The sequence below is a fragment of the Chlorocebus sabaeus genome, chromosome 7 (genome assembly GCF_047675955.1).
Source record: "Chlorocebus sabaeus isolate Y175 chromosome 7, mChlSab1.0.hap1, whole genome shotgun sequence".
Lineage (NCBI taxonomy): Eukaryota > Metazoa > Chordata > Mammalia > Primates > Cercopithecidae > Chlorocebus > Chlorocebus sabaeus.
Window position 1 is genome coordinate 53363592 of NC_132910.1, and position 27845 is coordinate 53391436.

The 27845-nt window shown below is 36.1% G+C and overlaps 1 protein-coding gene across 1 annotated transcript in view; it reads left to right on the forward strand.

Annotated features, from left to right (window-relative positions):
* BANK1 (B cell scaffold protein with ankyrin repeats 1) overlaps window positions 1-27845 on the forward strand; it is a 312609-nt gene that overhangs the window by 46770 nt on the left and 237994 nt on the right. Inside the window, exons 3-4 of the mRNA XM_007999400.3 lie at window positions 19705-19859; window positions 27114-27252. Coding sequence (XP_007997591.3) covers window positions 19705-19859; window positions 27114-27252 — 294 coding nt within the window. The remainder of the gene's footprint in view (window positions 1-19704; window positions 19860-27113; window positions 27253-27845) is intronic.

The following is a 27845-nucleotide window of genomic DNA, read 5'->3' on the forward strand; positions in this document are numbered from 1 at the left end:
TTGTTTGAAAAGAATATTATTCAAAAAGTCTGAATTATAAATTGAGTTCAGGTATCTGATACTTTACACAAGGGTTTTATTGTGTCCCAAAGAGTTTCTCTGGCTTGCATGATTTAATAAAGTCGTTCAAATTATTTCTAAGACTGTAAGGACTAAGGTTTCAAGGATTTTTCCCTCAATGTATGGTACATATTCAATTTCTCTTTGAAGAAATTTTTTATATATTAATAAATTCATCTTTTTAAATTCTATTTTTAATTCTTTTTTTTTAAAAATGTCATGTTTGGTCATTCTCATATATATTGAAGAATGAAACTCAAACAACAAAATGATTAGTAAAAATTTATTAGTCCTAGACACCAGAATGTAATTATGATTTGTTTATTGCTAATAAAATAAGATAAAGGCATTTGATCAGGATATTTTTAGCGTATTGGTAATGGCATTTTGTATACGACTCTGGGGAGCTTTTCTCCTCTCCCTCTCCCTCTCCCCTTTACCTATCCTCTCTCCTTCTCCTCTCTCCCCCTCTCCCTCTCCTCTCTCTTCTTTTTCTTTTTTGAGATAGGGTCTTGCTGTGTCACCCAGACTGGAGTGCAGTGGTGGGATCCGGGCTCACTGCAGCGTCCACCTCCAGATTTCAAGTGATTCTTGTGCCTCAGCCTCCTGAGTAGCTAGGATTACAGGTGTGCACTACCACGCCCAGCTAATTTTTTTTTTTTTTTTTTTTTGTAATTTTAGTAGAGATGAGGTTTCACCATGTTGGACAGGCTGGTTTCGAACTCCTGGCTTCAAGAGATCCACCCACCTCGGCCTCCCAAAATGGTGGGATTACAGGCAGGAACAAACATGCCTGGCCTCTGGGTAGCTTTTAACCATATTCATATTATGAATGTATGCACGCTATTTCTGAGTTCTACTGCCTCCCTTTTTGAACCAAAAACTAAGGTACACTATTACATATTACTCAGGATCATTGTGTTATTAACAACTTAGAAGTTAGCTTATGTTATTCTTTGCTTTCCAAAAATCTTACCTTTCTTTAGATGATTTCCTCTTTATCTTTGCTAAAAGCTGATTTTTTTTCACATTTCAATGCCACATGGGAAATGATCATCTGCTGCATAAACAGCACGATTCCAAGGCTTTTCTGAAAATTAACTCTAGTGTTAAAGGGAAGAAACTATGTACAGAGTCCATGAAAAAAACAAAATTTTACTGTCTCTTATTATAAATTATCTTGTTCTGAAATCTATGCCAAGACAGTTGGTATCCTGAAGTCTACCTTTAATCCAAGGCCCAAAAATATCTACACTTACGTGATAATTGAGCCATCCATTGGAGGGAGAGTACAACTTTGAGCTGTGTTTGACTTGAACATGCCCTCCCTTAGCTGGTGACCAGCCACTTGGTAACCTCAATAATTATTTTTCAAGACAGACACTTTAAACTTTATTTTCTTAACATCAGTAACATTTTCTTGTTCACACACATTTATGCTGGAAATTAAGGTATAGGATCATATGAGATTAGTTAACAGCTTAATACAAGATAATGTATCTGACACTGTTTTGCCATATTTATGTATTTCACACAGGGAATAGAGTGAGAAACTCGTACATTTTAACTTTATTCTTGACTGAGAAACGCAATAGGTAGTTTAAACTAAATTAAGAAATTAAGATTTTAAAAGTCAGACATTTTATGATATCACCAAATGAGAATTCACTTACACTCATTTATCAAGGATATGTATTTTTAACCTTAAGTTATCACGAGTGATTTCAAATTACTTTTACTAGTGTATTAATATTCTCATATATTGAGAGAGTTGAAAATTTTAATATCCCATTTTATAAGTTGCATAATAGAAGGGTTGAAATTACATGGTTTTCTTCAGGAACTATATTCATTAAATGTTTATGGTTGTGCTCTTTACGAGGCAATTATGATTTCCTTTTGATTGTAAGAGAAATATTAAGATATATGGAAATCATCACAAGTGCGCCTCTAAAGCTCATCTCATATCTGAATTTTTTGACTATTAATAGTATCATAATGCTACAAAATGTATTTCTAGGGAGGTGAGTAATGCTCGTCAATCCATTTAATAGCTTCCCATAAAAGGAAGCTTAACTGTTATTCAACATTACTTTCTATTCAAGTACTTTTGTAGGAATTCAATTTGACTAACATTATGGAAATTGAGAACCTGTATTTTTCAGCCCCATTATGCTACCCTATCCCCTAATAAATGCTCTATCATCCCTTCAATTCTTAAGCAGGGAGGATTTGTCTGAATCATTGCTTCATTATTCACAATGACCAGCACCATATGCAATAATTATTTTTTTGTTCAACTGGCCAAGTTCATTACAACTCATTGAACTTATTTTGGAATATGAGAAAGTGTGATTTATATCTAATGTGTAATTGTTTCTTAGGTTTTCATAACTTTTTAGAAACTAGGACAAAGGAGATACACAATTGCTTTCTTCCCATATTCGTTCCAAGATAGCTACTATATAATTTCAAATATTTAATTTTATAGCATATTTAATCTCAATAAATATATGACACCTGACTTTGAATTATGGACAATAATTTTTAAATTTAAAGAAAAAATATGTATTTTGAGAGAAGGTCTCACTCTAGAGTGCAGTGGTGCGATCTCAGCTCACTCCAACTTCTACCTTGCAGGTTCAAGCAGTTCTTATATCTCAGCCTCCCAAGTAGCTAGGGCTACAAGCATGCACCACCATGCCCAGCTAATGTTGGTATTTTTAGTAAAGAAAGGGTTTTACCATATTGGCCAGGCTGGCCTCAAACTCCTGGCCTACGTGATCCACCTGCCTCAACCTCCCAAAGTGCTGGGATTACAGTCATGAGCCACCGTGCCCAGCCTAAAATTAAATTATGTGTATATTTAAAAGCTTTTTATTTTTCTAATTATAAGAATAATACATATTCATTGTAAAAAAAATCTGAATAGTACAGAGAACATAAAAGAAACAGGAAGAAAATGTCACTTAGAATGACAATACCCAGAGGCCATCACTGTTAACATTTTGGCATATTTCATTCCATATATAATTCTGATTGTGCAGAATATAAACATTTAAAAGTTGAGAGAGTACTTGCCAAATATGTACATACAAACGTTTTAAAACAAAATCATAATATGTTAGAGGAAAAAGCAAGGTATAAATTATAAGACTAAACTTAAATGAATATGTGAATAATCTTTTTTTTAATTAAACAAAATCTGAAATTATAGGCCAGGATTTCAAATTTTGCCTTTGGCTCAGAAATGATGTATTGACAACTGTTGCACGAGAAATGAAAATCTCACTGAAATCAAAGTTGAACTCCAATGAAAGATTCCAGTTTGGAATGAATAATTCAAAATAATGAAAGCATAGATTCAGATGGTAATAATCTTAATTACACAGAGTTGTTCAATATGTTGATGTAGGGAGGAGCAAAAATTTTATAGATAAGCAACTCACAGATGAATTATTATGAAAAATAGAAGTTATAAATGTATATATAAATGTATATGAAGAATTTTCTGGTACTTCATATGAAAGATTTTTAAAAAAATCTTTCTTATAAATATTAAACCAGTTCTAGCATTAAACGTGGTCTCAGATAATATCTCCTCAAACATCGCTATTTGACAGATTGTGAAATTGAAATTCTGACACCTTGCATTCTTTGTGCAAGACCCATGGTCTGGAAGTGGGGAAGAATCTACTAGAACCCATGTTGAGTCAGAACACTGGTTTCTCCTTTCCAAAGTTCTAAGCCAAATGGCAGTAGCACTTAGACAAGAGAGTATGTGATTTGTCTTCCCTTATTTGTTCATGATTGATCAATTCCTTTATTCTTTCCATTTAAAAATTAATTTATAACATTCATTAATAAATTTCTATGAGCCAAGCACCAATATAAGAACTTCCTACACATTTTAAAGTTTAATTGTCACAAAAACATTAGGTGCAGTCACTAGTACTATTCTCCTTTTTAAGTAAATACACAGAGGAGAAAATAACAGAGCTGGAATGTGGACCAAATACTTCCAGCATCCCCATTTCAAACAACTACACTCTTGAACAAATTTTGGTTTGACTTTGAAAAAATAATTTTTAGGCTACTAGATCACTTCTAATTTCTTAGATATATACGTACTCAAGTCTAATCTATGTGTTCGAGTTTTTATATATCAGAGTCTAGGATGAAATCTGAGGTGACAATATTGTCATCTTGAAATATAAAAACCTGGACACATGGACAGCTGAGCTAATGCTGTCACAGGTGGTGAATTTTCCCTTTCTTCATCACCTTTATTTTCAGTCATGAGAGATTCTCAGCTTTTATTTGGCACCTCTGCATTCTAGGTTTAACAAGAGTGTCACAATTTAACATATTTAATATCTTAGACATCATTTCTTGATTTACACATATAAAGTTGCAATTTATTTTATTTGAATCCAATTTCAGTTATCTTCCCATGCTAAATGAGCTTTAGAAAGTTTTTCTGTGTGGAACAGTATAGTAATACTTAGAAAATTTAAAACTTTTAAAGTAAATGATTTTCTGAATTTTTTATTGGAAATATTTTCTTTTTCATACAAAAATGTATTTCCTTTCATTTTAGGCTTTACATTTCAAAATTTCAAACAAAAAATAGTGTCCACTTTTTAATGTACCATCTTCTTAGTACACCAACTTTCCTCTTTGGTCTTATTATAGTAAGGTTTAGTTTTATTTGTCCTTATCAATATTACTTCCCTATTTTGTACTTTTTTTACTAAATATTCTACTATATTAATCTTGATTCAATGATGTAAAATGGTGCCCCATAGTGCCTTCTTCAAGAGCATATTAATCATACCAAATTACTCTGATCATAATGCATTCAGACACTTTCTTTATATTATCCTTTTGATCTCTGGGCTGTATTTTCACATTGTTAATTAAAACATTAGTATTACATATTTTATCTTTTTTTCCTTTATTATTATATTCAAATGTTAGGAATGCTTTCCCATAACCCTGGCAACCACTTAGATATTTGTGATGCTTTTTCCATAAACCAGAAAATTCATATTTGCTGTGTCTAGTATATTGTCTTTGCATAATTTTCTTTTAAATATATGACTACGGCAGGCCATGGTGGCTCATGCCTGTAATCCCAGCACTCTGGGAGGCCGAGGCAGGTAGATCACAAGGTCAGGAGTTTGAGACCAACCTGGCCGACAAGGGGAAAGCCTGTCTCTACTAGAGACACACATACAAAAAAAGATTAGCTGGGCATGGTGGCTCACACCTGTAATCCCAGTTACTCAGGAGGCTAAAGTAGGAGAATCGCTAGAATCTGGGAGGCAGAGGTTGAAGGGAGCTGAGATCGCGCCATTGCACTCTGGCCTGGGTGACAGGGCAAGACTCGGTCTCAAAAAATAACAATGATAATAAAAATAAATAAATAAATATATGGCTACAAGAGAAATTGCATTCTTTTGGAATACATGTATTTCCCATTGGCTTGGCTGCTTATCCACTAAATAATGTTTTTAGCTAAATCGGTGGACTTTTATTGAGCTTCTACTATGTGGCAGGCCTTTAATCCTGTGACATTTAGGTGGATCCAAAGATTATTGATTATGGACATCCAGATATCACTATCTAATGAAAGGGACAGGAAAGTAAATAATATGTAAATAATGTAATGCAATGTGACAATAGTTCTAATGAGGTGCAGTGCATCCAAAGAGCTATTGCCATGTGAAAAAGGATCTTCCATTAGAAGCAACATTGATATGAGTGTTGAAAAGTAGTTAGAGGGAAAAATGGGGTTAGGCACAACAGGCAAAACAGAAGAGCATACATGGAAGAATACAAGAAAGATTGTGGTTATATTCCGGAACTGGTGAGAAGTTTGGAATGGCTGGAATGGGAGAGCATGGTCACACATGAAGCAAACCAGGTGGGTCATGAGGGCCCCTCCTATCTCAGAGCACAAGCAAGTCTGCTGACAAGGCCCACTTGCTAGAACTTCTCTTGTGTGAGGCTGAGGAAGGACAAGATGTAGGTGGATCTACCAAAGGTCTTTTACCCTCAGTGCAAAGTATGACTTTGTGACCAAGAGCAGAGGGTTTGGAGTCAGACAGACCTGGGTTTAAGTGAAGCTTTGTGACTTATGACAATTTATTTAACTTTTTAAAAACTCAATTCTCAGTAAAATCGTAATTCTTCTCAGAAAATAATGGTTGCATCCCTTGGGATGAGTGTGAGGATTAAATATGATTATGGATATAAATTTCTACATAGGGCATTTGAGACATAGTCAAAACTCAGTACCTATTACCTTACTTTTACAACAACCCCAAACAAGCTTCTTTTAGGGCTTTATCTATCCATACAGTGATACTGAAGGAAAATGTTCCTAGACCTAACTGGAAAAGGTCCTTTTTAAATTTAACATATCCTACTGAATAAATGAGGGGATAAACAAAACTTATATCCGTCTCAAAGGTGAGTAAACTCAGTTTCTACAATTTTTTTAAGCTGAGGATCAGACATACTTATATATAATATTTCTGAGAAAGTGAAAGGAAATTAAAATATTTTTAGAAGGTTGCTTTGTATGGAAGCAAGCAGTTTCAAAATCATTTTACCTAGTCACATGAAAATATGAAACTAAATACTATTCCATTCCTTGTTGTGATTATTATGCACTGCATGCTTGTACCAAAACAGCTCACATACCCCGTAAATATATATACCTACTATGTAACAACAAAAGTTAAAAATTAAAAAATTAAAAAAGATACCACATCACCAAGTTATTTATGTACATATAGCAGTGAGATATTTTGAATTTACAAGTTAAAATAAAATCCTCAGTTATAGCATCCCTGAACTTTTATGAAAATATTCCTAAATATATCAGATTAACATGTTGATTAATATTCTGAAAAACATGCCAAAAAAAAAAAAAGCCTGCTGTCAAAATTCAGGTACCTCTTAGATAATTGTAAAGAATTTGAAGCTACTTGAGGGAAAACAACTGAGATATTTACCTGTCTTTTTCAAACTCATTTTGACCAAGAAGAATCATTATTACCTATTGGTAAGGATTACACATTTGACACAATAAAAATAATTATTTTCTCTAGCAGTGAAAACCAATTGACAACATATAACTGCCTCTGGGAATTCTTTGTAAAGTAAATCATCCTTGTGAGATAATTCAGTGAGAAACAAGAACTGATAAACATACTGACTTACTCATTATTGCCACTTCTATGTAAATTAGCAATCCTAACTAAAACATCAATGCATGTTAAATAGGTATAATCTTATGCTATGGTAAGAATTAATGCCTTAGACATTTTTGCTAGAGATTTGGGCCATATGTTGTTTTTAACAGCTGTGAAAATTTTGCGTTTTTGATTCCATCAGATAATTCCTGTGATAAAATGGCTGCTGTATGCATGGATAAAACCGTGGGTTGGGAAACAGGACAGGGTAGTGTATTAGTCTGTTTTCACACTGCTATAAAGAACACTCAAGACGAGGTAATTTTTAAGAAAAGAAGTTAAGTGACTCACAGTTCTGCATGGCCAAAAAGGCTTCAGAAAACTTAAAATCATGGTGGAAGGGGAAGGGGAAGCAAGGAATATCTTACATGGTAGCAGGAGATATAGAGGGCATGGAAAGTGCTACGCTTTTAAACAAGCGGATCTTATGAGAACTGACTCACTTTCATGAGAATAGCATGGGGGAACCACCCCCATGATCTGATCACCTCCCACCAGATTCCTCCCTCAACACCTGGGGATTACAGTTCGAGATGAGAGTTGTGTAGGAACACAGAGCCAAACCATACCTAGTAGTGATCAAGGTTCTCTGAAGTCTGACTAGCTAAGTATTCTCCTGACTTCAACAATAACTAACCATGTGGCCTTGAAAGAGTTCATTTATTGCTCAGAACCTTATTTTCCTTATTAAAAATGGCAACCCCCATCCCTTTTCCTCACACTCCTTGTCAGCATCTGCTGCGCTCCAGATTTTACTCGTATATTGTTTGCCTCCCCCTATCAGATTGCAAGTCCTATGAAGGAAGGTTTACCACCATGTCCTCTGCATCCTGAATAGCACCTGGTACATAGTTGGCTAGTAAATATTTGTTCAAAGAAATCCATAAAATGAGGATAATATTGTTGCCTGACTCTTGGGTTGGCAGTGTGTGTGTGTGTGTGTGTGTGTGTGTATAGTGAGTTATATGCAGGGCACTAAGAATAGTACTGGCACATAGTCAATGTTCAATAGTTGTTAGTTGTTATTCATATTTACAAGAAGTTTGGGGTATTTATTTTAATTTTTTGTAGTCTTTTTTTTTTGCTATTGTTATTTTTAATTTTTCCATAAGTTATTGGGGTACAGGTGGTATTTGGTTACATGTGTAAGTTCTTTAGTGGTGATCTGTGAGATTTTGGTGCACCCATCACCCAAGCAATATACACTGCACCGTATTTGTAGTCTTCTATCCCTCACCCCCACAAGTCCCCCAAATCCATTGCATCATTCCTATGCTTTGTCTCCTCACAGCTTAGCTCTCAGTATCATTGAGAACATATGATGTTTGGTTTTGCATTCTTGATTTACTTCACTTAGAATAAAAGTCTCCAATCTCATCCAGGTCACTGCAAATCCTGTTAATTCATTCATTTTTATGGCTGTGTAGTATTCTATCATATATATCTCACGCAGTTTCTTTATCCGCTTGTTGATTGATGGGCATTTGGGTTGGTTCCAGGATTTTGCCGGATTTGCTCCCTCCCGAGTTCTGGCCAGGAGACTTCTTGCCCTGTTCAAATTGTTACAAAGTTCAGCTAGAGAATTCCTTCTCCCAGTGGAGTTTTACCCCCTGATCCTCTGGCCATCTTCCTGATGGATTCCATTGGCGCCAGCAAGGAATGGCTGCTTGGGGACCCAGTGAGCTCCCAGGGCCTTTCTGCTGCCTCCTCTACCTTTGTATTTCGCTCTGCTCTCCAAATTGACTCAGTCAGGGAAAGTTGGACGTTTCTCCCGCAAACAGATCTTCAGCTTCTCCAGTGGGGGTGTGTGTTAGGGAGAGGAGGGTCTCCCTTTCCCACTTCCGCAGTTGGGGCACTCACAGTTTTTGTGGGGGTCTCCTGGGTCCTGTAGGAGCAGTCCGCTTCCTTCAGAGGGTCTGTGGGTCCTCTCGGGATTGCTGGTTTGTTCTTGCAGTTCATCTGAAGCTAAAATTCACAGTGTGAGCCCCCACTTGCTCCTCTGTTTGGAGTTGCACTCTAGTCCTGCCTCCTGTCCGCCATGGTCTCTGGTATTCATTTTAGATCAAATCCATGTTTTAATTTTTTTTCTTTTAGGCAATAAATTAATTACGGCTTCCATTTCACTTGCTAGGTAGAAGTCATCACTAAAAACACTCCAGTTTCAACACAGTAACTTAAGGTTTACCTTGCTACATTGGGAAAGGAAAGATTAGGCACTAGATCCATTTTCTTAGATAATACAGTCATGCACTTGAGATATAAGAGAAATACAATCCAACATCAAGGGCATGCAGTTTAAAGTGAAGAGTAATATTCTTTTATTAATTGCTTCATGCTTTATTATTTAATGTAGCTATTCAATCGTGATAGTAAAAACAAAACATAACAAAACAATTCTATTGTTACTTAAACATAGGTAATTTTAATGTACAGCCTCTTTTTCTTTTTTTTTTTTTTTTTTTTTTTTTTTTTTTAAATTTATTTATTATTATTAAACTTCAAGTTGTAGGGTACATGTGCACAATGTGCAGGTTTGCTACATATGTATACTTGTGCCATGTTGGTGTGCTGCACCCATCAACCCGTCATTTACATAAGGTATAACTCCCAATGCAATCCCTCCCCCCTCCCCCCTCCCCATGATAGGCCCCGGTGTGTGATGTTCCCCTTCCCGAGTCCAAGTGATCTCATTGTTCAGTTCCCACCTATGAGTGAGAACATGCGGTGTTTGGTTTTCTGTTCTTGTGATAGTTTGCTAAGAATGATCGTTTCCAGCTGCATGCATGTCCCTACAAAGGACATAAACTCATCCTTTTTTATGGCTGCATAGTATTCCATGGTGTATATGTGCCACATTTTCTTAATCCAATCTGTCACTGATGGACATTTGGGTTGATTCCAAGTCTTTGCTATTGTGAATAGTGCTGCAATAAACATACGTGTGCATGTGTCTTTATAGCAGCATAATTTATAATCCTTTGGGTATATACCTAGTAATGGGATGGCTGGGTCATATGGTACATCTAGTTCTAGATCCTTGAGGAATCGCCATACTGTTTTCCATAATGGTTGAACTAGTTTACAATCCCACCAACAGTGTAAAAGTGTTCCTATTTCTCCACATCCTCTCCAGCACCTGTTGTTTCCTGACTTTTGAATGATCGCCATTCTAACTGGTGTGAGATGGTATCTCATTGTGGTTTTGATTTGCATTTCTCTGATGGCCAGTGATGATGAGCATTTTTTCATGTGTCTGTTGGCTGTATGAATGTCTTCTTTTGAGAAATGTCTGTTTATATCCTTTGCCCACTTTTGGATGGGGTTGTTTGTTTTTTTCTTGTAAATTTGTTTGAGTTCTTTGTAGGTTCTGGATATTAGCCCTTTGTCAGATGAGTAGATTGCAAAAATTTTCTCCCATTCTGTAGGTTGCCTGTTCACTCTGATGGTAGTTTCTTTTGCTGTGCAGAAGCTCTTTAGTTTAATGAGATCCCATTTGTCAATTTTGGCTTTTGCTGCCGTTGCTTTTGGTGTTTTAGACATGAAGTCTTTGCCCATGCCTATGTCCTGAATGGTACTACCTAGGTTTTCCTCTAGGATTTTTATGGTATTAGGTCTAACATTTAAGTCTCTAATCCATCTTGAATTAATTTTCGTATAAGGAGTAAGGAAAGGATCCAGTTTCAGCTTTCTACTTACGGCTAGCCAATTTTCCCAGCACCATTTATTAAATAGGGAATCCTTTCCCCATTTCTTGTTTCTCTCAGGTTTGTCAAAGATCAGATGGCTGTAGATGTGTGGTATTATTTCTGAGGACTCTGTTCTGTTCCATTGGTCTATATCTCTGTTTTGGTACCAGTACCATGCTGTTTTGGTTACTGTAGCCTTGTAGTATAGTTTGAAGTCAGGTAGCGTGATGCCTCCAGCTTTGTTCTTTTGACCTAGGATTGTCTTGGAGATGCGGGCTCTTTTTTGGTTCCATATGAACTTTAAAGCAGTTTTTTCCAATTCTGTGAAGAAGCTCATTGGTAGCTTGATGGGGATGGCATTGAATCTATAAATTACCTTGGGCAGTATGGCCATTTTCACGATATTGATTCTTCCTATCCATGAGCATGGTATGTTCTTCCATTTGTTTGTGTCCTCTTTTATTTCACTGAGCAGTGGTTTGTAGTTCTCCTTGAAGAGGTCCTTTACATCCCTTGTAAGTTGGATTCCTAGGTATTTTATTCTCTTTGAAGCAATTGTGAATGGAAGTTCATTCCTGATTTGGCTCTCTGTTTGACTGTCACTGGTGTATAAGAATGCTTGTGATTTTTGCACATTAATTTTGTATCCTGAGACTTTGCTGAAGTTGCTGATCAGCTTAAGGAGATTTTGGGCTGAGACAATGGGGTTTTCTAAATATACAATCATGTCGTCTGCAAACAGGGACAATTTGACTTCTTCTTTTCCTAACTGAATCCCCTTGATTTCTTTCTCTTGCCTGATTGCCCTAGCCAGAACTTCCAACACTATGTTGAATAGGAGTGGTGAGAGAGGGCATCCCTGTCTTGTGCCAGTTTTCAAAGGGAATTTTTCCAGTTTTTGTCCATTCAGTATGATATTGGCTGTGGGTTTGTCATAAATAGCTCTTATGATTTTGAGGTACGTTCCATCAATACCGAATTTATTGAGCGTTTTTAGCATGAAGGGCTGTTGAATTTTGTCAAAAGCCTTTTCTGCATCTATTGAGATAATGATGTGGTTCTTGTCTTTGGTTCTGTTTATATGCTGGATTATGTTTATTGATTTGCGAATGTTGAACCAGCCTTGCATCCCAGGGATGAAGCCCACTTGATCATGGTGGATAAGCTTTTTGATGTGCTGCTGAATCCGGTTTGCCAGTATTTTATTGAGGATTTTTGCATCGATGTTCATCAGGGATATTGGTCTAAAATTCTCTTTTTTTGTTGTGTCTCTGCCAGGCTTTGGTATCAGGATGATGTTGGCCTCATAAAATGAGTTAGGGAGGATTCCCTCTTTTTCTATTGATTGGAATAGTTTCAGAAGGAATGGTACCAGCTCCTCCTTGTACCTCTGGTAGAATTCAGCTGTGAATCCATCTGGTCCTGGACTTTTTTTGGTTGGTAGGCTATTAATTATTGCCTCAATTTCAGAGCCTACTATTGGTCTATTCAGGGATTCAACTTCTTCCTGGTTTAGTCTTGGAAGAGTGTAAGTATCTAGGAAATTATCCATTTCTTCTAGATTTTCCAGTTTATTTGCGTAGAGGTGTTTATAGTATTCTCTGATGGTAGTTTGTATTTCTGTGGGGTCGGTGGTGATATCCCCTTTATCATTTTTAATTGCGTCGATTTGATTCTTCTCTCTTTTCTTCTTTATTAGTCTTGCTAGTGGTCTGTCAATTTTGTTGATCTTTTCAAAAAACCAACTCCTGGATTCATTGATTTTTTGGAGGGTTTTTTGTGTCTCTATCTCCTTCAGTTCTGCTCTGATCTTAGTTATTTCTTGCCTTCTGCTAGCTTTCGAATGTGTTTGCTCTTGCTTCTCTAGTTCTTTTAATTGCGATGTTAGAGTGTCAATTTTAGATCTTTCCTGCTTTCTCTTGTGGGCATTTAGTGCTATAAATTTCCCTCTACACACTGCTTTAAATGTGTCCCAGAGATTCTGGTATGTTGTATCTTTGTTCTCATTGGTTTCAAAGAACATCTTTATTTCTGCCTTCATTTCGTTATGTACCCAGTAGTCATTCAGGAGCAGGTTGTTCAGTTTCCATGTAGTTGAGCGGTTTTGATTGAGTTTCTTAGTCCTGAGTTCTAATTTGATTGCACTGTGGTCTGAGAGACAGTTTGTTATAATTTCTGTTCTTGTACATTTGCTGAGGAGTGCTTTACTTCCAATTACGTGGTCAATTTTGGAGTAAGTACGATGTGGTGCTGAGAAGAATGTATATTCTGTTGATTTGGGGTGGAGAGTTCTATAGATGTCTATTAGGTCTGCTTGCTGCAGAGATGAGTTCAATTCCTGGATATCCTTGTTAACTTTCTGTCTCGTTGATCTGTCTAATGTTGACAGTGGAGTGTTGAAGTCTCCCATTATTATTGTATGGGAGTCTAAGTCTCTTTGTAAGTCTCTAAGGACTTGCTTTATGAATCTGGGTGCTCCTGTATTGGGTGCATATATATTTAGGATAGTTAGCTCTTCCTGTTGAATTGATCCCTTTACCATTATGTAATGGTACAGCCTCTTTTTCATACTCTTTGCAAAGGCAAGTGTCTCTAACTTTTAGGCATTAGAGATGGATGTCCCTTCATTCTCTTCCTAGTCTCTCTTTCCAGGATCTTGTTCAGGCCCTTCTAGCATCCTCCCACCTCTCCCTTTCAGCCATACAATCACTCCCCAAGTTCTAGCTGCTTCATAGGCTTATCCCCTTAGCTGCTGAGCCACGAAGACAACTGGGGCTGGATATACATGCCTTGCTCTTACTTCCCTGCACTTAGCCCCTTGTACTTTACTTAAGCCTATCACACTAGGTTCCACAGTTACATGTAAAAACTTGTAGTATACTTAAGGCAATACCAGAAATGGAAACATTAAAGTTGTTATTACTTCCCTGAGTCTCATGATAACTGCAGGTAGGCCTTTCTCAAAGAGAGGTTTGGTACTTTTGTACTCTTAATCTGCTTCTTTCAACCTCATCTCCTTGAAGTATGTCCAGTTGAAATACAATAATGCATTTATTTTACCAATAGTTATTAAGTGCTAGTCACTTCCTCGATCTCATGGAGACTGGAGAAAGGAGTTATGAGACTATAGGTCCAATGGCTAGAATGTTCTCTCTCTTCTCTTCACCATTTTAAGTTTAAGACCCACTTCTGAGGAGGCCAACCACCTGAATGCCTAATACATGTCTTTAGCTTAACAATGAACATACAGTGGTGGTGGTGTTTTTAGTTAGGACATGAAGATACACACACACACACACACACACATACACACACACAAATATATAAGCATATGTATACACTCATTCTTAGGACATGGAGATATAGATAATGTATGTATTAACATACTATATGTTAAAAATTTGTGTGTGTGTATATATACACAATAAAATTTATGTGTGTGTGTATATATATGATTATGTCTATCTAATTACCTTCTAAACTCTTTAAAACTTATAGAAAAGAAAATTAACTCAAATTGTTATCTAAACAACAGTGAAGTTTCATTTTCTGGCCAGAAAACGTTGTCATTTATTTACTGTGGGAAATTTGGATTTTTCTATTGAATTTATTACTTATGGCTCTGTCACTTTATTCCTAGGTTAATTCTATCTGCTTTTTAGTTTTCTATGTCTGTTTAATGGAAAACACTGTATTCTCTGCACATTTTAGAAAAGTGTTAGAAGAGGAGAGAAAGATTCTATTTGACTTCACATTTTATTGGGGAGGAACAGTTTCTGAGCCACAGAGTTTAAGAACTGTCTACAAATAGTTTTACATGTTTGACAGAAATTCAGTAATCCATCACTGGACAGGGATTATATTTTTAAGTGTGTGTTCAGAATGAAACACAGTGTTGGTAAAAGTCTTGATAAACTGTAAAAACTCATTAGAATATAAAATATTTTTATTATTTCACTTAATATGAGTATACCTTGATTTGTTCTGCTTTGTGTTCACGTTTGGGTGTCTTTTGGTTTGTTTGTTTGGTTGGGTTTTTTTTTTTTGAGAGGGAGTCTTGCTCTGTCACCCAGGCTGGAGTGCAGTGGTATGATATAGGCTCACCACAACCTCTGCTTCCTGGGCCCAAGGAATTCTGTCTCAGCCTCACGAGTAGCTAGGATAACGGGTGTGTGCCATGACACTCAACTAATTTTTTTTTCTTTTTTTTGTATTTTTTGGTATAGACGGGGTTTCACCATGTTGGCCAGGCTGGTCTTGAACTCCTGATCTCAAGGAATCTGCCTGCCTCGGCCTCCCAAAGTGCTGGTATTACAGGCATGAGCCACCGCGCCCGGCCTGTGCTTTGCTTTTTTGTGCTACACAGACACTGCATTTTTTACAAATTGAAGGTTTGTGGCAACCTTTTGTTGAGCAAGTCTATTGGCACCATTTTTCCAACAGTATGCACTTGCCTCATGTTTCTGTGTCACATGTTGCTGATTCTTGCACTATTTCAAAGTTTTTTCATTATCATTATGTCCATTGTAGTGATCTGTGACAAATGGTCTTTGGTGTTACCATTGGAATTGTTTTGGGTGCCATGGACTGCACCCATACAAGACAGTGAACTTAAGCAATAGATGTTTTGTGTATTCTGACTGCTCCACTGACTGGGTATTCTCCCATCTCTTTCCCTCTGCTTGGGCCTCCCTATTCCCTGAGACAAAACACTATTGAAATTAGGCCAATTAATAAGCCTACAATGGCCTCCAAGTGTTCAGGTGAAAGGAGGAGTCACACATCTCTCACTTAAAATCCAAAGCTAGAAATGATTAAGCTTAGTGAGAAAGGCATGTTGAAAGCCAATATAGGCAGAAAGCTAGGATTGTTTCTCCAAACAGTTAGCCAAGTTGTGAATGCAAAGGAAAAGTTCTTGAAGAAAATTAAAAGTGCTACTCCAGTGAACACACAAATGATAAGAAAGCAAAATAACTTTATTGCTGATCTGGAGAAAGTTTGAATGATCTGGATAGAACATCGAAACAGCCATAATATGTCCTTAAGCCTTTTTCAGAGCAAGGCATGTGGTAGATAGAATAAGTTACTGTCCTTGAAACATAAGTCATTTAAGGAAACCTAACTAGGCATGGATTTATTTGCTTATTAAAGCAGGCAACAAGTATTTATTAAGTCTCTACTATGTGCCAGGCACAATTGTATGCACTAGAGATATAGAGGTGTGAAGTTCGACTAGGGTGTTGCTAAGAAAAGGTGCCTCAGAGGAAGAGTGAGTGAATTTGGGTGAGGGATAGCGTAGAAGGAGAGCAGAAGGATAATCTTGGGTGGCGGTTTAAATTTTTAGTGGAGGATCACTGTCAGTTAATAGTTGTTGCTCCTATGAATCTCCTGGTCAAAACACCTGCAAAGTAGAGAGCCAAGCTTACAAATTTAACCCTTGGAAAAAAATGCTGGAGTTACCCCTTCTCTTATCAGTTTTTCTTTCTCTGTTGTCTTTGGGAAGGGTGGTAAGTACATCAGGCTCCATTCTCTTCCCTTATCTAGTCCCAGTACTAGCTAATTTTGTTTTAAAATAGTCTAGTTTTATTCTTAGGGCAAAAGCAAAACTTCCTTTTGCTCAGTAGAAGTAGCAGCTAGGAAAGTCCCAGTTATCTCTGTTCCAAATTAGGTTTTAACTTATTAACATTATCTTTGTCCCAGGACCTTCTTCTGCTCTTTGAATTTTAAGTTTGTGGTTTATTTAGTTTTGGAAAATAATTAGTTTTGGAAAACAAATTTTCTATCTAAAGTTGTCTTTTCCAAACGTGTTTTGGGCTCCGTTTTCTCTGTTGTGATGTCTCTGTTCATTTAGTTCCAGATTAACTTTTATCTTTGAGAAACTCCTCAAAATTTGTTCTTATGTAATTGCACCATTTATGAATTTCTAGTGCTTTAATACATTCATTATCTTAAAAACAATCTTTTCTATTATTGCATTTATATGTTGTATAATAGGAAAATAGATACATGGTCTCAGTCTGCAATCTTCATCATTTCATTCCTCTCTTGAATTAAATGGACATACATAATTTAAACCTGTAAAATACATACATTTTCAGTGTAGAATAATCAGAATGTATATTACATATGCCGTATTATTAGATGGTATTAATATTATATATTTATACCTATTTAGTAAATTACACATTACCCACAAGCCAGAAATAACCATTCAATATTTTTGGGTTATATATATATACACACATATATGGCTAGTCTATTCTCATTCATTCAAGTCTATGTCTTTAATTCCCTCCACACAGCTCTGTATATGTACAGTTTTTATTTTACTAGAATGGAAACCTACTAAATTGACAATTTTTTAACTTGAATTTTTTTCAGTTATAGCATAAACTTGTTGCTTGTTGTTAAATACTCCTTGATAGAATTATTAGTGACAACTTTTATCACATTTTTATTTTATTCATTATTTCTTAGATTGTTTCCAATTTTCTCCATTACAAACACTACTTCAGTGAATATTCATAGAGATAAGTCTTTTTGTACATTTGTTGTTATGTACCCAGGGTAAATAAAATAATTTTTTTTTTTACCTAATATCAGAAGAATTAGCAGAAAATCCTGGATACTGCCATGGTGGAATGACTTCTCCTTTTAAGGTGTATTAAATAAAATCCATTTCTTAGTTTTTCTACAAACTCACAAAAGTGCTGAGCCAGTTTTATACAACCTTTCACTATTTTGATTTGTGTATGTCTATGTGTGTGGGTATAAGACAGGAGGGAGGGGGAGAGAGAGAGAGAGGGAGAGAGAGAGAAATTGCTTATGAAAGTGTTTTAAATTGTTGGTGAAATAAGGACTGTTTTTCATTTCAAACAAGACTAGTTCTGAGAGCAAGCTGGAAATCCTAGGTGCTTTTGTGCCTTAGTTCTGCAACTTTCATAAGACAGAGGAAAACAAGAAAACTTTCCTTTTCAGACACAGCATGGGAACAGCTCCTCCCTCTCAAGGGAGGCTCTCTTTTGTTACTCTGCTTTGCTGATAGAATTACCTGTGTGAAGCTGGTGACTTCTCTTACTGCCTTTGACTCTATCTTTTTACCCTGTCAATGCTGCTTAGCCAAAAACCACCAGGAAGGTACCTGCACTTGAAGTGTTTGGATGTTTTTTCTTGTTGCAATAAAGAGAAGGCACAACAGGGAGAACCGTGGAGTATCTCAGGAAAAGGGCGTTAGAAAGGACTTGGAAGATTTAGACTTGTGTTAAGTGATTTGAGGGAGGGTTCAAGGAAGCAGAGCTTGAATATAGTTTGCCTGCTATCAAGAAGCAGGTGTAATTTTATGATTTGACATACTAATGGAATATTAATGACTCTACTTGGAAGTGAGGGACCAACTTTTCTGGTCTGCTTGAGAGTGAGGGGTTTCCTAGGGCAAGGCATTTTCAGAGCCCAAACCAGGAAATTCCCAGACAAACTAGGAGGAGTGGATCACACCATGTAGAGGGCAGGAGAAATGAGATGAGGCTGGAATTGCTAAAGAAACAGTCATTCGTACTAGCCAGGACTTGGTCATTTTTTGTGGTTTGGGCAGTGTCTAGATTCTGACATGATTACAACGTGGTCTTGTCCCTCTCTTGGTTCATCATGGTGACAGAGTGGCCTTGTCTAATTTTGATGTTGCTAGTGCTCAGTAGAAAACCAGATTCTGCCTCTGAGTGCCAGGATGGCTTCCAGAAAACCAAGGCATTCTCATGGTGCCAGGTTAGTTTCCAACCGTCAGGAGCTGCTTTTCTTTATTCCAGTTCCCTTCTTGAGGGGTTTGAGGGCTGCTTTTGGGTGCACATGAGTTTATAGATATGACCTTCTCATTTCAAGAGTCTTAATTTTAGCCGCATTGGTTCTGTGCCCTAGTGAAACATTTTGGACTTTGAGATACTGAATAATAATAAAACATTATCTATTTCTCTTAACACATTTTTTTCCCGAATAGAGAACAATGTTTTAATGATTAAAACTCAATGCTAAATTACTGTTAAAATTTTTAAAATCAGATACTATACTCCTTCTTTGAGATTTGAAATTTACATTAGCATATTTCAGTGTTCTTAGTAACACTGATATAAGGAAACCCAATTTATTTGATATAGACACTTATTTCCATAGAATGCATTAACATTTTGATGAGTACTAGTATTTCACTATTAAACTAGTATATCCTAGAAATAAATACTAGTTTAATTTATTTAGTGATTGTCCCATAATTGCGCTTTCTGTTTTTTAAAATTAGAAATATGTAAGGGGCAAATAACTATTCTGATTTAAATTGTTCCGACTTAAATGTCCTTAATAACCATCATGGAAAACAAATGGTTTTATGTTTTACAGATCTACTGTTTTAATATTAAGAGAAAATATAAATGGTGACTGGATTCTATTTTTTGGAAAACACTTAACTAGTAGATGAACATAGTATTACATAGTTGATTTAGTTTAGTCATAATGATTATAAAACTAGTTAAATTGTGAAGCATTATTTTAATTATTAACATTGGTTCAATTATTTCAGCTATCTTAAACTCAGTTTGGTTTTCCCATATATTAAATTGGTTGTTCAGCAATTAGTCTTTATAACAATGGAGGAAATACTGTGGCTTTAGTTATATGATAATCTACATTCATAAAATTTTCTCTAGATTCTGCAGACTACCTTGAAGTCAACATTCCAACAGACCTACAAGTAAAACATTCTGGGGAAATAAGTGAGAGAAAAGAAATTGAAGAACTGCCAGAAGCTTCAAGAAACACCATACCACTAGCAGTGGTGCTTCCTGCTGAAATTCCATGTGAGGTCAGTAAAGATACCTTGTTATTTTAGTGACCCCATTGTGTTGTTGTTGTTGTTGTTTGTAGAGACAGGATCTCATTATGTTGCCCAGGCTGATCTTTAACTCCTGGCCTCGAGCAATCCTCCTGCCTCAGCCTCCCAAAACGTTGAGATTACAAGTCATGAGCCACCGCATCCAGCCCACCTGTTATTTTTTAATAGATATTGTATTTCACAAGAATGCAAACTCCAACATAGCTATCATTTTTGTCTACTTTGTTCATGGCTATCCTCTGAACTTAGGCAATTAGGCATTTGATACACACTGGATGATAATTGAATTAATAGGCATTTGTTACATAATTATTGAAAAATTAAATAGTGAAGGTTATATGGAAGCTTAATTTTATCAACTGTTACTTCACATCTTGCAAATAGATGTACAATTGCCATAACTATCAAGCTAATTAAAATAAATTTAGATTCACATTAAATAGGTTAAGGATCTATTTTCCTAAAGGGAAACATACCCTTGGATAGAATTTTAAAACACCAATTTTTCAATGATGAAACATGTATTAAAGGCTGACATTAAGTGGAAATACCATAAAAGTTAGATGAGATAGTCCTTCAGGAAGTAAGAGTATAATGTGGGGGGATGATTTCTGGGCAGGTGACTATGGGAATGTATGTTCTCAGCATGTCTTCCTCCTAAATCTTGCTTGGAATGAACCACTAAAATAAGCCTTTCCAAATCTCTGACTACATAATCTTAGGACAAGAAAAAGATGCTGGGCCTCAGTTTGTGGCATCCTTGAGTATAAAGAGGCAGATATACAGGAGAGCCTTATGGGAGTTGCCTGAAGGAGTCTTTCTGATAGAAGCCAGTGACAGGGGCTCACTGACCTTTGGGTGGGTCTCCTGATCCCACTGGTATCAGTGGTCCTGATGGAAGTGGAATATCCTGTGTAGAGGGGTAAAGTTTAGTTTCCTCACCCTCACTCTCTACACCCTTACCCCATGCCTGAGCAGAAGAATTGCTGTTTTAAGCTATTTGTTCTCAGTTCCAGAGGAACAAAAAAATGCTTTGACACTACCTTAGAGACCCCAGGAGACTGAATTATACAGGTGTGAGAAACTGACGCAGATGATCAGGCAAAGAAAAATTACAAGGACTCAGAACTTAAAGGAAGGAGATCAGGCTAAACAGAACTCGTGGCTCCTACTGAGTCAGAAACAATGGAAAAGACAGAAAAGAAGTGTAATAAAAAAATGGCAACTACTCTCAAGTAGATGAAATCAAAGCAGAAAAAAGAAAACCCTCTGAAACTAAAAGTAGCTCAACAGGAGTTATACAACGAGTCTAAGTAGCTGCTTTTAAAAATATCTGCAACAGTAAAATTCAGGCACTATAAGACCCTTCTCTTACTAAATTTTCAAAGAAATCAGTCGCAAAATCAAACCTCACTGCTATCTAAGCAAAGATGTATTATGTAGATAGCTAGTTAGATAAGGGTTTTTTCAGTAGGAGAATCATGGACTGTTTTTTTTATTGACATTGATATAATTCTTTCAGACTCTTGGATTTAAATTATTTCAATATAAAATTTCTTTTAGGTTCCCCACTTTTTAAAGAATCCTAAATATTTAAAAGGCTATACAAAGTTATTTTATTGCCAGCCCCACATTCTCATCAAAGTAAGCTAATCATTGGACCAAAAATAGTTATCCCAGACAATATTTTGTTGTTTTCAGAACCTAGATTTTCAGAACCTAGTGTGAATCCATAAGACTATTGCCAACCACCATAGAAAAGACCACTTTTACCCACTGAGTGAAAATCGTGTTTCAGACTTGCCACGACAACTTTCAGCCTATGGCAACTGTCTGAAAGCACAACCTTTGAAATCCAGTTCATTTCTGAGAAGTATTCCAAGTAATCCATGAATAGAGACTACTTAAGACTACTGCCTTAAGGAAATGATAGTTGAGGTTTCCCTATCATCCTAAAAAATCTAGAAATTTTACAATACTAACTCAGTCAGTCACCAGGTCTTCTTTAAGATGTACCTGATTTACACCCAGTATATTCAAACCCTGTTAATTTCTCTTTTTAGTTTTGTGTTTCCAGCATGCTAACACTGGGTTGACTATGAGTTCTTTATAGTTGCATAATTTTCATTCTCCCTGATGAAAAGGGAGTTAGTTTAAATTATTCCTACTGCTGGCTCTTGCTGTGGAATTGCTGAGGTCTATGGACCTGCCTCCTAGAGAAATTCTCTTCTCTGTGCCCTCATCTACTCTGGAGCATTAACTTTAGTCTATCGTTAATTAAGGCAATGGGTGCTGTTGCTACTGCCTGTGACCCTTGAAGCTTGAGAATATTGATTCCTCTGCCTTGTCACTCTTCCTAGCACTGCTCTTTTTCACAAATTTGGATTTCCTAGACCTTGAAAATTTTGTGCCACTTCTCAAACAGCAGAAAAATATTTTACTTTATTTCTTTAACTTTTTTTTTCTCATGCACTAATGAAGATATCCCTCCATTGTCCTATTTATGTAAGTTAATTATCTGTGTCTTTGAGAAATACCTAGGTGAGTTTTAGCAGTTCCAATCTGCTTCTTAATTTGACCTCTTCTTTTACTTTCTGTATGACTGGCATGCTTTTCTTGTTTTAGTATTTTTTTTTTAACTTTTCTTTGTTTATGGGCCAAGACATTTGTTTTTCTGGCATATGCCTCTTGATTTTTTTGTGTGGGTTAATTGACCATGAGAGATGTGAGTTCTAAGTCTCCCAAATGCATCCACTGTTCAAATGAATCTCACCTAATTTTATCTCCCTGATGAAAAATCCACGTGTGAGGTACTCTTCCATTGAAATTACACCAAAACCAGAACTAGACCTGGTCTATTTTTTAGTAACTTCTCTTCCCTGTGCAGTCCTTTACTCTGGCAAACACCCCCAAAGCAGTGGCTCTCCAGTGCAGGTGATTTTGACCCTCTCTACCCAGGGGATATTTGGCAAAGCTTGCAGACATTTTTGATTGTCATAACTGGGGGATTGCTACTAGCATTTAGTGGGTAGAACTCTGAAAGCTGCTCAACTTCCTGTAATGCACACAACAACTCCCACAACAATTACACATTTAGTCAAAAAATATCAACAGTGTCAAGGTTAAATCTTATTTTTGTGATCCCTAGCCACAGATTCAGAAATGACTTCTATATTTTCTCAGCAGTAGCTCCATCCTAAAGAACAATTAAGAGTGAGCTTATTTTCTTTATCTCTTTTTTTCTTTAAACCCAGATCTTTAAATGTATCATTTTCCCTTCCTTTTGGTAGAATCTGCCCGCTGTAATCTCAACTTTCCTTCTCCCCAAATCTCTTACTTCCTTTAGTATAATCAACCTTAATTCTTTTATTTTTATTTTATTTTCCCACTGCTGCTATTCTGATGTTAAGATAGAGACATTTAAAAAACCAGTTGAGTCACTTATTGATTTCTTGAGAAAATTTAATTCTGAAAGTCATCATGCAACCACAAAAGACCTTTAAAGTGGCTTTATCAGCATTTGGATCTATATTGATTTTATTGAATGTTTTTAAAATCAGAATCCTACCACACACCATATTCCCTAATAAAGGTCTTTATTTTATATGACCTGTTCATTGACACACTCTTAAGGCTAAAACCCTAATATGAGTCTTCAAGCCCATAGGACAGACCATGGATTATGTAATAAACAAATATAGAGATAAATTGAGATGCCATGAAAGAATGTGAGTCTTAAGGGCTAGAAGAATCTCAGAGATTACCTTTTTACCCATTCATCCATTGACTCTGAATACAATTTAAAACAGTGTACAAAAGTTAATAGCACTACCCACTTACTTCTGATACCAAATCACAAACTAGTCCTTGGTAACCAACCTTAACTTAAAGCCCAATCCTGTGATTTAATTGAATACAGTAAAAGCGGCAAAAGATGATTGTGTGCATTAATGCCTGAAATGTCTGTATTGTGAAGTGATGCCTTCTCAGAGGTGAAGTTTTACAGTGACCAAAAGATGTCTCTTTCTTTTAAGTAAGTGGTTATCAAAAACTAAACTACATACAGGGACTACTAGGGGAGTTTTCACACACACAAAATAATGCCTGTGTCCTACCTCAGAGACTCGGATATAAATGCAACATTGCAGACCAAATTTTACTTCTTTTGTTAGGTTTCAAGGCTTATGACCAATGTAGCCAAGCTTTAAAGTTTGGAAGTGGTAATTGTCATAACCCATTGTTTCCCTGAATGCTCTGACCCAAATAAGGGATTCACAGAGGAGTCAGAAAGATTGGGAGCAAAACAATAGCTTCATAAGTGGTAAAACTAATTTATGACCATTGGGGTTCCTAATATTTTCTCCACTGAATTAAATTTACTCATATAATTAAGAGCCAGTGCTGACTCCCAGGAGTAGAGGAAGCTTTGAGTACTGAGAGAAGTATGGAACAGAGCTGAGCATACTCAATTTAAAAATGTCATCTTTTTACAGACTTACTGCATCTTAATTTAAAAATTTATATACAGAATGTTTTTATGTGCATAATTTTTGAAAGGTACTACAATAATATAAGAAAACAGAAACACCCTTAGGATGTTTAAAATCTAGCTAGAAAGGCAAGATACAGTCATGAAAAACTAATCAGGAGTAGAGAGCGTGACTCTTAGTAACAGTCAAATGATGATTATGGATATTCAGTGCTCTAGTGTTCCTTTGAAAGTTCTAAATCTTGTAAGCTGAAGTTGTAGGAGGACTTTGTGGAGCTGGTGAGATCTGAGTTGGACATTGTTGGAGAGGATAAATATGGGGATATAGAAGGAGAAAAGGAATGAAATATCATGCCAACATTATGTTCGAGCAGGCCCGGCTGCCTAGTTTACAGTGCAAAATGAAAATACAAAGTACCATGTTCAAATTATTATAATGTCAAAGTAATTACAGCAGAATATTAAACCAAATACAGGGCCTTCTAAGTGTGGGGCCCTGTGTGACTGTAAGGTCATCGGCCCATGAAGCTGGCCATAGGTACAAATGAAGATGTGAGTGCCTCATTTGGGGTGGTCAGTGTGCTTGTCTTTTGTTTAGAGCTTTTCTCTGGAAATGGTTGAAAGGTGGAGTCCTGCCTTTTTTTTTTTTTTTTTTTTTTTTTTGAGACAGAGTCTTGCTCTGTCGCCCAGGCTGGAGTGCTGTGGTGTGATCTCGGCTCACTGCAACTTCTGCCTCCCGAACTCAAGCAATTTTCTTGCCTCAGCCTCCTGAGTAGCTGGGATTACAGGCATGCACCACCATGCCCAAGTAATTTTCATATGTTTAGTAGAAACGGGGTTTCACCATGTTGGCCAAGCTGGTCTTGAACTCCTGACCTCAGGTGATCCACCTGCCTCGGCCTCCCAAAGTAATGGGATTACAGGTGTGAGCCACTGTGCCTGACCCTCAATGGGGAATCTGATATGTCAGAAGCAGTCATGAGTGGGGAGTCGGTTGGGTGGATAAAACACTGGGAGAGCACATGTGCATTGGCCAGATGTGGAAAGGCTAAGTCAAAGTTAAACAAGGAATGATGCACACACAGGAAATATCTCTGAACTTTAAAGCAGAGGATCTTGAGTAACTGAGCCCAAGTGAAATGGAAAGACATTATTTGGCTCTTAAAGATATAAGAAACAAAAGGAACAAAAGAACTGCCAGAAGCGAGGCCTGTGAGGAGGAGGTTGCAGATGTGAGGAACAGGAGGGCTTACACTCCCGCTTTTCTGGCATGTTGGATGTGTGGGGCAAGAGCAACAGGTGGAATAGTGGGAGTTCCTTTGAAATAGGATCCTTTCCCGATGAGCAGTATAAATTCTGAGGAGAAATTTAGTTCAAAATACCCTGCGGACAAATATTTGGGGGTATTAGACTCTGGTGGAAAATGCCTGAAGTAGATTTTTGTGTGAGCTGAAATGATTCTGTAACGTCAACGTAGTTAGAAGCTCTTTGGGATAAAGCATAAAGATGTAAGTTTTATTGGTGAGTAATTTATACTTAGGGGCATTTAAGAGAATCTTGAAATTAGTAACTTTTTGATAAACATGATTTTATAAGAGCATATAAGTGCGATCCTTGTTTTTTTTAGCATGGAATTGAAACTTAGTATGACTTGAAGAAAGCTTTTGAAAGGTGATATCTAAGATAATCATAAAAAGAATGTTTTATTTTAGCTTTTTCATGGGGTTTGACAGCATGATATAAGGAGTAGTGTGGATTTGGAAGTTAAATATTTCTGATTAGACTTCAGAATGTAATTCTATATATTAGTTGTCCTTTTCTTAAAAGAGAAAAAGAAATAGCCTTATCTATTTATTTTGGGAGGGGTGTGTGTGTGTGTGTGTGTGTGTTTGTCTTTCTATATGTATGCCTTTGTGTTTATCTGTTTCAGTTAGGATTAGAGGAAATATATTTATATAAAAAGTGCTGAGTATAATTTCTAGTATAAAATAGATAATAAATGTTTATGCCTTTCTTTTCTCTATATTAACCCCAATCTTTCATTCCTAGTATTGTTTCTCAATATTTTTTCACAAAGAATTATTCAATAACCTTTTTCACCTTATAGATTTGGCTCTTACATGTTAATTAAATCTAGAAACTTTAGATCTATAACCTTTAGTCAACTCAAAAACCATCGCAGACACTTGTCATAAATAAAGAGTAGCCACTGAACTTCTACTACATAAAACATAAAACTATTAGACTTCTTAAAAGAAAAGTCATTATATTTAAATTGTAAGAGATCTTAAACTTTTTCAATTCTATCATTTATAGATAAAGAAACCAAGTTACACAAAGGAGTAAAAAAGGGATTTGGAAAAATGATTTGGTTAACAACTGAATTATAGTCTTCTGCTGGTCTGTGAAATGATGCGTATACCCTGGTACAGAGAGCCATATTTAGGAAGAGGCAAGAGGAAAAGGAAGAGGCCATATTCACACTGTTTCTTTAAGTTGCAAAACGGCATTAGAGGGAAAAAAAGAACATCCAATAAAAAGAAATTTGATAATATTTAAAATGTAGTGAGAATCACATTTACGTATTTTATTTGCAGATACAGTTGAAAATACAAACACCATAGAAGACTTATTCAATGATAGTGTATTACCTTAATTATAAAGAAATGTAATGGGTTTTTTGACTAATGTAAACTTTTTCAAATGCTTAAATGGGTTACATTTTCAACTTACAGAATCCTGGTGAAATATTCGTAATTTTGAGAGATGAAGTAATTGGTGATACTGTGGAAGTTGAATTTACATCAAATAATAAGCGTATTAGAACACGGCCAGCCCTTTGGAGTAAGAAAGTCTGGTGCATGAAAGCTTTAGGTAAGAATGTTTATGATTTAATAAGTATGAAACATCATCCTGAGTTCCTTCCAATAAATTTATGATAAATGGTTTCACTTCCCTACAAAAACTAATATTGTTCTGCAGGTGTTTCCTGTGTTTAGTTTTCACATACCCAAGGTTGTTATTATTAATCTGGATTTGCAAAAGTAAGAACATGTAAATTATGAGAAATTAGTTTGTATACTGTGTAATGAAATGACATCCAGTAACATCATACATTTTTAAATATGTCAGCAGACAGCATTTAAATATATGGCAATTACTAAACATATAACTAAAATTGTGTGCTTTGTTGTGACATTTGGATTAGCAATTTATTTTGAGTTTTATTAATAAACTCTATTTTCTTCCCTTTCTGTCTTTTTTCCCCCCAAGTCTCTGGTATATTTTTGTGGCTCTGAAAAGCATTTTTTCCCCATTATTTTATCAGTATGGTGCAATTTGTACATATAATCTTCTCATCTTTTCCTTATCTCACTTACAAAGCTAATCATTTGATTATCCAGCTTTGCTTATAGCATGATAAATTGTATCAGATTTAAAATTCCAGATGGAATAACCATACTTGC